The sequence below is a fragment of the Camarhynchus parvulus genome, chromosome 4 (assembly GCF_901933205.1).
Source record: "Camarhynchus parvulus chromosome 4, STF_HiC, whole genome shotgun sequence".
In the NCBI taxonomy this organism is placed as follows: domain Eukaryota; kingdom Metazoa; phylum Chordata; class Aves; order Passeriformes; family Thraupidae; genus Camarhynchus; species Camarhynchus parvulus.
Window position 1 is genome coordinate 64,044,792 of NC_044574.1, and position 9,278 is coordinate 64,054,069.

The window sequence follows — 9,278 nt, forward strand, 5'->3', positions numbered from 1 at the left end:
ACTTTGGAAATTTATAAATAGGTACCGCCACTCTTTTAGAATATGTCAGAACATTCTGACAGATAAAAATTACAGATATTCTGTAATTTAATATTTGTAACTTCAAACTCTAGATCTAATTTCCAGAGACAATAATTGTGGATAGTGCCAGGGCTTTATTAGTAGTCTGCCTTTCTTCCAGGGACTTATTTACAACAGTTATTGTAAAACTGAGCTTTTGAAACTGGAATATTTTCCATTAATGCTGATAAATTAGTGGCACTAAAGAATGAATTGGTTTGTTCCACTTAATTTTTTTCTAGGGAGACACAAAGACAAATTTTGTATTTTAGCCTTTTCAATTTGACATATTAGGTGCCACAAACTGAAGGTACACATCTATGTTAGTCTCATCCTTCATTATACGTGCATTGCTCCTTTTGCAGTGAATTTGCAGGATTTCTGATAAAAATGCCCATCTTAAGGAAGCTTATATTGAAAATAATAAGCCCATGCATCTATCCACAGTGATTTTCAAAAATGTTTTTATGAAATATTAGTCTATCTCCTTATGATTGCTATTTTCATGAAAGAGAGTCTTGGATCACCCAGATTTTCTCTCCATTAATTATTGGTTTGAGTGTGTGTATGGAGTAGTTCCTGGGCATCTTTCAAATTTTTTTTTCTTAAAAGATCTGAAAATAGGCATAATTTAAGATCACAAGGTACTTCCTTATCAAATTATTCCCAAGATTATATTAGCAGTGAAATAAACAAAATATAATTTCTTTGGCTTTTTTTGTAAAGAATTTATTACAGACAGATTTCAGAGTGGGGCATGGTTCAGTGATGAGAGTGATGGACTTTAAGTCCTTTTGCTGTTTTGAGACTGCACACAGCATCAATCAAAATTTTGTGGGATTTGAAATTAATTTAATGGCGTTTTATACCCATGGAATGAGAAAATAAGAAGTTTCATGGATGTCTGACATCCCACCTCATCTCCTGACTTGTCTTTTGGAATTGGAGCCCTAAAATTTTGTGTGCAGAAGCTCAGAGTGCTGAAGGCCAGTGTACAACAGGTTGCTGTCTAGGAAAGTGGGAACCCTTGTCTTGGGTATCCCTGCAAACAGGGACATTTGAATATCCATGCATTAAAACAATATAACCACTGGTTAAAGTTTAGCCAGTCAGCCTTGGAATTTTGTTGTGCTGGGAGATATTTCACAGGAACAGCGTTTCAAATATTTACTGACTTATTGTTTCCTGGCCATTACTGATGGAATACCCGAGAGCCTGTCTGCATTTCCCTCCTGTTAAACAAAGCACGTTCATCCGTACGTTTAAATGGGCCACTTTGTCTGTTGTGAACTGCCAGGGATTGCAGCTATTTTTATAAGTCAGGGTGAAATTTGTGTACTTATGGGAAAAATTTCAGATTATCTATTTCATAAGCTTGTTTCTTTTAACTCTCATGTCCAAAAAATGGATACGAGAGCTGGGTTTGCTCATCGACGGCTTGTTCTTCCTGGCATTTGGGATCGAGTTGCTAAATACAGATTCTCATGTTTTAGGTGTCAAACTAGAAGTGGCTCATCTGGAGTGTTGTAAAGGTTTGCAGCACCGCCGAACCTCCGGGCAAGGCTGGAGCTCCCCGCCGGTGAGAGGACACCGCGGTCAGTGGACATGAGAATTATTTCAGAGTGTAAAGTCACACATCGCTCCTCCATCCCGCCCCAGGAGCACAACCCCAGCACCACCCGGCTGAGCATGAGGCTCTGGCACCCCCTGCGGGTGATGCGGTTGTCACACCGCGCGTCCCCACGGCAGCTCCTGTCCCGGGCTCGCCGCCTCTGGATGCCCCTGGGCAGGTGCAGCGCCGGCCAGCAGCGCGTCCCGTCCCGTCCCGTCCGGTCCCTCCCCTCCGGGCCGGGCGCTTCCCGGCGCTCCGCGATCCCTGCGCGGGCCAGCGGCGCCTGAAGGGGAGCGGCCATGGCCCCGCCCCAGCCCCGCGCATGCGCGGCGCTGACCTGGCAAAATGGCGGAGCTGGAGGAGTAAGTGCGGCATAGAGGGAAGAATGGAGGGCATGTGAGATCCGCCGCCATCCGCGGGCTGGGGGCGGCCACGGAGGCTGTCCGAGAGGGGTCGGGATGCGGGATGGGGCCGGGATGCGATCGGGATGTAACCGGGTTGTCCCGCCCGCAGGCCGAGGCGGCGGATCCCGCTGGTGCCGGAGAACTTGCTGAAGAAGAGGAAGGCGTACCTGGCCATCAAGGCCACCCAGGCCAAGCAGGCGCTGCTCAACAAACGCAAGGTACGGCGGGTCCCGGCAGAGCCTGGGCCTGCAGCCCCAGCTCGTCGTCCTCCGGAGGGAGTCACAGTTCCCTGAAATTCCTGGGAAAGGGTCCGAGTGGTCGGGCGCCTCAGAGAGGGGGTGCCCGAGCACCGCGGGTGGGCAGGGATCGTCTTCGGGGTTCCGAGGGGGGCTTGAGTCCCTCAACGTCTTCTCCGTGAGTCTCTGAGCTTTGTAAAGAGGACAGAATTGTACAGGTCATTACACCGAAACAAATAAATGGAAGACTGTGAGTTGTTCCTGTTGGATCAGTGGTGCTCAGGTGTTTGCAGCCACATGTGGGAAACTGCAGCGCTGCTGAGTTGTCTCTGCTGCCCTGGGATTTCACTGTCTGAAACCACCTTTGTGTTGAAACCCTGCATGGAAGCCGTGCTTTTCTGAGTGTGCGTTTAGAGTTATTTCACTGTTAGAGCAGCACAGGTCATGGTGAAGCCTTTTCTGCCAGTGGGGTGGCACATGTCCTAGTGCAGACACACCCTGTGCACACTGTGCCATTTCCAGACTGACAGAGCACAGCAAACCTTTCTAATTCCCAATCTGAGACCTGTTCTGATGTACCCCAGCTAATACAGTAGGTGTCTGTGTTAAAGCTTTCCCAGCGAATCTTGTGGGATTATGTGCAAAACTCCTGCCATTTTTGTTTGATGCCATGTTTACATTTTTAAAAGCATCAGTGGCTTGCTATATTTTCAAGGTGGGAGCATAAGCAATAATATTAAATAGCCACTCTGTAAGATTGTCATTGCAAAAAGAATCTTAGTGATGAGACTTTTATTAGGTCTGCCTGTTTTGAAAATTCAAATGAGTCTCATGGGTGATTTGTAAGATGAAATAGAACAGAAGACACACAATGTTAGATTATTTAAAGTGGCCTGCTTGTTTAACCAGTGCAGTATCCTAAATATAAATCTGTAATGCTGTGCATTTTCAAGTCCTATTTGTATGAGAAAACACTATGAGTGTTGGTGGATGTACTCATTCCTAAGCTAAAGAGAGACATTTAAACATCTGTTAAATTCTAAAAAGGAGCTTTACATTTTCTAGTAATAATGAAAAGACTTTTTAACATCTGATAAAAGACTTTTATCAGATGTTCTGGCTCGCCTGATAAATATCAGCAATATTTAATAGTTACTTGAATGGTTGAAATTTTTCTTGCACGTGTGCCAGTATAGAAACTGACTTTAAATGCAGTTACATTCTCTTGGAGGGTAATTTTGAGTCACACTGGGGTATTGCTGTAGCATCTGTTTTGCCCACATGTTGTTTCTGGCTTTTCCAGTCATTGCTGAGCTGTGTGTGTAGCTATGCCTAGAAGTCTCCCAGGTCTTTTCCCTAATTTATATTTTTCCTGGGGAAAAACTCTTTGTTCACTGTTCCTAAATAACAGTTGTGTGTAAATTCATGTGTTGTCCCTCAGTTCTGCCTCCCTTGGGCTTAGATAATCAAATTTATTTTCTTATTGCTTCCAAAGCTGTAAGGACATTGTTCACTACTTCTGCATTTCATTTGGCCTTTGAGATGTAAACCTCACTTTGTTTTCCTTTTGTCTGCAGCAGCAGAAGGGGAAGCAGATCCAGTTCAGGCGCCTGGAGACGTTTGTTCGGGATTCATGGCGCAAACGCCGGGATGACACCCGCCTGAGGCGCATGGAGCAGAGGCCTGGGCAGGCAGCAGCACCACAGGAGAGCAAACTGGCCTTTGTCGTGAGGATTGTGGAGTGAGAGCCTTCCCCTGCTCCTTCCCTTGTTGCTGCCCTTTGTTGTGTCATTTCCACGCCACGGCAGTGGGATCAACCCAGACATCACCTTGCAGGTGATCTGAGGCCTTTAGGGAAATGTGGTTACTGATAAGTTGTTTTCCTCAGTATTAAGGGAGTGACCAAGAGGGTGAGGAGAGTGATTGAGTTGCTGCGGCTGAAGAAGAATTACACTGGGGTGTTTGTGAAGCTGAGCCCGCTGTCGCTGAAGATGCTGCGGATCGTGGAGCCTTATGTGGCATGGGGGTACGTACCCCTCCCCTGACCTGGGGGTCATTGGGTTCTCCAGCTGCTATCACAGATCCTTTACCTCTCCAGTAATGGTCAAAACTTAATCAGCTTTGTCTAAAACTTGTTATTGTCTCTGTTCTCATTGTTCTTGACATGACTTTGCTACTTTACCACCTCTGCACAAAGAAGTGGGATGGGCTTCCCTCTGCATAGTGTCTCTCTGTTACAGCATCTGATTTTTGTTTCTGCAGACAGCCTAACCTGAAGTCTGTACGAGAGCTCATCCTGAAACGGGGCCAAGCCAAGATCAAGAAAAAGAGGGTACCTCTGACAGACAACGTGCTGATAGAGGAACATTTAGGTGAGGAAGAGGGTGAGAAAATTGAGGAAAGAGTTAGGCGTCTCTGAAAGGGTCAGAAACATCTTGTCAAACTAGAGGACTGGTAATTCTGGAGCAGTGTGGGGGAAGATGATACAGTTGGACATCTCTTTTTTTTTTTTTTTTTTTTTCTTCTCCTCATGCAGGGGGCTGTGGTATCATTTGCCTGGAAGACCTTATTCATGAAATCTACTCAACTGGGAAGTATTTCAAGAGAGTAACCAGCTTTCTGTGGCCATTCCATCTGTCGGTGGCTCGGCACGCATCGCGGAACAGAGTGGGTTTCCTCAAGGAGATGGGCAAGCCTGGCTTCAGAGGGGATGCCATCAACCAGCTCATCCGTCAGCTCAACTAGTCAGGTGAGCAGTGCCTGCTGGGCTGCTTCTGAGGCTCCCCCTTCATTCCCTGTCCTAAGGACAACCAGCTGCCATTGAAGGTGAAGGGGGTGCTCCCTTGGTTTTGATGGTCACTTTGCAAAAGTGACCTCAGGGTAGGGGAAACTAATCAAGAGTGTGGGTCCCATTAGGAATCAGCATATGCTGTTGGACACCTCCATGAAGGCTTGGTTCCTGGGAGATAATATTACTTTCTTGTTTATTTTCTTCCCTGTTCTGCAGGGTTTTTGTGAAAACTTCAGGATCTATGACCTGGTCCTTTTCACATGAACCTTTCATGGACATTATGTACATGCAGTGATCTGTATGCAACTTCTCTTGACTGCTGGTGCCTCTACAAAAGAAGAAATACAGAGATGATGATGATGGAGATGGACTTTGTGCTGGCCCTTCTTAAAGAAGATAAATTCTGTTCGGTACAAGAATGAGCTTCTTGGAGCAATTTCACTTTTGCATCTCTGTAAAATAAGTGGTTTTTATGCTCCCTACTGCAGACTTCACTCTTTGATGTGCACCTGCTTCTGGGGGTGAAGGGGTAGTAGAGTCACAATTGTGCTGACAGGCAAAAGAAAAACACCAAGGTGTTCTTCTGTTACTGCAGCACAAGCCCTAGCAGTGAATAATGTCACTTTTTAAGTATCCAGATTGTATTTATTTTAAAAAAATTAAGGGTTTTGTGTTCCTAATTATAAGAGCCCTTTTTTTGGCAAGACTTTTTTTTTTCTTCTTTTTTAAACGTCTGCTGGATTGGGACTATTGGGGAGGATTATTTCCTGGAAATAGGAAAGCCCAAAAAGCTTGTAATACAGTCATGGGGTGAGGTGTATGTAATCGATGTTTTTAAAATAAACTTCTGAAATTATATTATTGTCACAGAAGGTCCTACATCACTGTAAAAGAGTGGAAAAGCCAGTTAAACACTCTGGCTGGAATGAATTTAGTGAAGGAAGCAAAGAAAACCATGGAAGAGTCTGAAAGTTCCAGAGATTTAAATCCCTAATTTCTTTCACTACAGAAATGGGTAAGGACACGTGAAGAGTCCAGTGCTCAGTGCTGTTCAACAAATATGGAAGGCACTGTCATGAGTTCACTGTGACAGTTTAAACTGTTATTTGAAGACTTAGGTGGGGGCAAAATGTTAATCCATGAATGGATTTCCTGCAGACTCCACACCAGTTGGAGACTCAGGAAGGAAACAGTTAAGTAACAAGAAAGGATGCCTTTTGGATGTTACTTGTGTGACAGTTATAAACTGTGCTAGGATGTAGCATTCATAAAACCATCTGAAATACAAAGGACTGCAGATTCTGAATTAGAGAACACTATAAAACTAAAGCTTTATTCTGTAAAACAAGAATAGAAACATAGAAAATGCTGGACAGACACAACAGACGTACACAGAACAACTTTGTCCCCAGAACTAGAGCCCAGTGGTCATTAAAATACAAAGTTTCATGTATTTAAAGTTTTCCTGATAAACAGCTGCTTCCTTTGTAGAGCAGTACAAGAATTGTTTGGATGATTTGTTCTTAGGTTATTCCTGGTAATAAAACAGCCCAGGCTTCTAACATGAAAACTGGCACTCTAGGAGTGAGATTATTTTAGTTGCTACAGAGAATTTAAAACTGCTAACAGACTGTAGTTTAAAAATAATTTTAAAATACAAAGTTACAGGATCTGAACACAATTCTAGCAGCTAATCCCAGATTTAGGCAGTTTTTCTAGCAGAGGCAGTGGTTTAACACCATTAGCTCATACAGTAAAGTAAGAATTGAACTATGACCTTTTTAAAATTTCTTTGGAAATGATGCCAGCTTAGTCTAGTGTCACATTTTCACAGACAGGCATGTTGTCTTTGTGTCATGCTTCATCAAGAGGACAGTAATGATGTGCTCATAGCTTAGCTGCATGATGAACAGAAACTATACAAGGTGACAGGACAAAGCTTGCCCCTGCATCTTATGGAACAGAATCCTTCTTGTAAGCCACTGTGGTGTTGACTTTGTGGATTGTAGTGGTGAAGGAACGCAGCCGAACCTCCTCTGAATTGGCTATGAACTGTGGGCCTGACTCTTCCCACTTTGCTGGCACTGCCAAATCTTTATCAGTGTAGATCAGCAAGTCAAAGGCACCTGGGAGCAAGGGAGAACAAATTCACCAATAAGGAGATGGCAGGTTTGAAGTACATCATCTAGAATTTGAGACAAGGACCAAGCTTTTCAGAAGTTACACTGATACTGGTTATGTGAAAAAAAATAGTTAAGATATTCATATGAGGCCATTTTAGTTTTCTCAAAAACTAAATTGTGTTGTAAATTTTTTTCAAGTGTGTTAAAATGCTGTGGAGATGAGCTCTGTATAACACTTCATAGGACCAAATTATTCATGAAAACTTGTATTTCTCAGGGCACACATATTTAATTTCCTCAAGTTCATTAAGCCACCCGAAGCTCTGTCCTGATCTCAGTCTAACAACGTGCTGTCTCACAAATCTGATGGTACATGATGTGTAATAGTCAAAAAGCCTCATAAAACCAGAAAATATTTTCTAAAGTTGGAAAGTTACTGAGGTTTTTCAAAAGTGTTTTATTTCTTTAGTGCAGTTTGGGATACTCACAGGCAGATTCCAAGAGTGGCAGGAAGGTTACTGTGGCAGTTATTTGTCTGATGACAGAGCGAATTTCATCCTGAATTGCCTTCTGAGATTTCTCCCGTGGTCCACTGGAATAATAAGAAAATTCTGCTAAGAGAAGTTTGAAACTTCTACTGCGCTGACAGTTTCCTCTAAATACAGTTCTCTTTGGTAAGCTCTGGTAGTTTGCTACGGTATTTTTAGGGTAGTAGTGACACTTAAGTCTTTAGAAAAAATTAAGTGATAGTTGCTCTGCCTTTATTGTTTGTGTGTTCAATTATATAATGACTGGTTTGCAGACAGAGGGTAGGGCACTGAGAAAGGTTTGAAGGCACAAGCCCATGGCATTGATCCTGTGCCTGCCCCGGTACTCGGGAGCGGAGGGACCGCGGTACTCACTTGTCATCCTTTGCAGTTTTGTCACACTCGATGTCAAACTGCCACCGCTCCAAGACCTCGCTGCTCTCGATGCTGGAGATCACCACCACCAGGCGCTGCACGATGCACTTGTACAGCCACTCTGCAAGAAGCCAGGGCAGCGCTTAGAGGGCGAGAAGCGGCGGCAGGGACACCGCAGGGAGGGCCCGGCCGCCGGCCCGCACCTTTCATCTGCTCGGTCACGTTGTTGAGGTAGTTGGCCAGCTCGGGGTCCGTGGTGACCAGCAGGGTGAGCCCGTACTTCTGCACGCGGGTGAAGGTCTCGGGGGGGTAGATGCCCCGCTGGTACAGGATGCTGTTGATTCCATAGGCTGCACGATTTAGACGGAGAGGGAAAGGGATGTGTACCGCACCCCCACCCCAGGCCCCAGCCGGCGGCCATGTCGCTCCATAAGACGCGGCCTCCCACCCCCTCACCTCCCCTCCCACCCTCCTTCTCTCCCTCCCTCTCTCGCAGCGTGGTCCCCGGGGTCCCCCGCGGCCCCCTCACAGAAGAACTCGGCGACGAGCTCGGCGCTGCCGCGCAAGGTGATGCCCTGGTGCTCCCGGCCGAGCTGCTGCTGCGCCGCCATGGCCGCCGCTTCCCCGCCGCTCGGTTCGAATCCGGCCCCGCCCCCACCCAGCCCCGCCCCTTCCCGCGCGTGCGGCCCCGCTGAGGGGGGCGCGCGCCGCCTCAGGCGACACCAGCGGCCTTCCCTCCGGGAATCGCCATTCCCTGGGCCCCTTGCCCGTGAAAATCGGGCGGCAGCCTGCGGGGTTCCATGGCTGCCTGGCGGCAAAGAAGGGTTTTTTTCCTCCATGTTAAACGGGCCGGCCCCTCCCGGTGCCGTTGCGTCTGTGGGCGGTGCTGAGGGGAGCGCGGAGCGGGGGCGGAGCGAGTAAGGAGCTCTGCCGCGGGAATGCTGCGCGAAGTTGCGTTTCGGCGTTTGCCAAGGTGTATTCGACCTTACGAGCCTAAAAATGGTACTTTCCAGTTATGAATTGAACAAATCCTTAATTTATTATTTATTGATGGCTTTCATGGTGTAAGTCATGCAATAGCTGTTTCAAATAAAAAATACTCTTCTGCAAGCACTCTGAAGAAGCAGGTGGGGTGAACGTGCCAAAGCAG

At 46.1% G+C, this 9,278-nt stretch overlaps 2 protein-coding genes across 2 annotated transcripts; one reads left to right on the forward strand and one right to left on the reverse strand.

The window, feature by feature from the left end:
- Positions 1 to 1,986: 1,986 nt before the first annotated feature.
- RPL7L1 (ribosomal protein L7 like 1) lies at positions 1,987 to 5,945 on the forward strand. Its single transcript, XM_030948227.1, has 7 exons — positions 1,987 to 2,034; positions 2,186 to 2,294; positions 3,890 to 4,053; positions 4,201 to 4,338; positions 4,575 to 4,684; positions 4,849 to 5,061; positions 5,320 to 5,945. Exons 1-6 carry the CDS (start codon positions 2,018 to 2,020, stop codon positions 5,055 to 5,057), a joined length of 747 nt encoding a protein of 248 aa, XP_030804087.1. The 5' UTR covers positions 1,987 to 2,017; the 3' UTR covers positions 5,058 to 5,061; positions 5,320 to 5,945.
- A 464-nt stretch (positions 5,946 to 6,409) lies between these two features.
- On the reverse strand, positions 6,410 to 8,772 carry MAD2L1 (mitotic arrest deficient 2 like 1). The gene is made up of 5 exons (XM_030948228.1): positions 8,658 to 8,772; positions 8,332 to 8,478; positions 8,129 to 8,249; positions 7,715 to 7,818; positions 6,410 to 7,229 (listed from the first exon to the last, which is right to left on the reverse strand). Exons 1-5 carry the CDS (start codon positions 8,737 to 8,739, stop codon positions 7,057 to 7,059), a joined length of 627 nt encoding a protein of 208 aa, XP_030804088.1. The 5' UTR covers positions 8,740 to 8,772; the 3' UTR covers positions 6,410 to 7,056.
- Between the last annotated feature and the right edge of the window lie 506 nt (positions 8,773 to 9,278).

Bases quoted from the DNA above. Each gene is read 5' to 3' on its own strand.
- MAD2L1 (XM_030948228.1), bottom strand. From the start codon at position 8,739: ATGGCGGCGCAGCAGCAGCTCGGCCGGGAGCACCAGGGCATCACCTTG. The intron at 8,479-8,657 runs GTGAGGGGGCCG...TAAATCGTGCAG, and splicing joins GCTCGTCGCCGAGTTCTTCT to CCTATGGAATCAACAGCATC. The intron at 8,250-8,331 runs GTGCGGGCCGGC...GGCTTCTTGCAG, and splicing joins CGTGACCGAGCAGATGAAAG to AGTGGCTGTACAAGTGCATC.
- RPL7L1 (XM_030948227.1), top strand. The intron at 2,295-3,889 runs GTACGGCGGGTC...TTTTGTCTGCAG, and splicing joins CGCTGCTCAACAAACGCAAG to CAGCAGAAGGGGAAGCAGAT. The intron at 4,339-4,574 runs GTACGTACCCCT...TTGTTTCTGCAG, and splicing joins GAGCCTTATGTGGCATGGGG to ACAGCCTAACCTGAAGTCTG.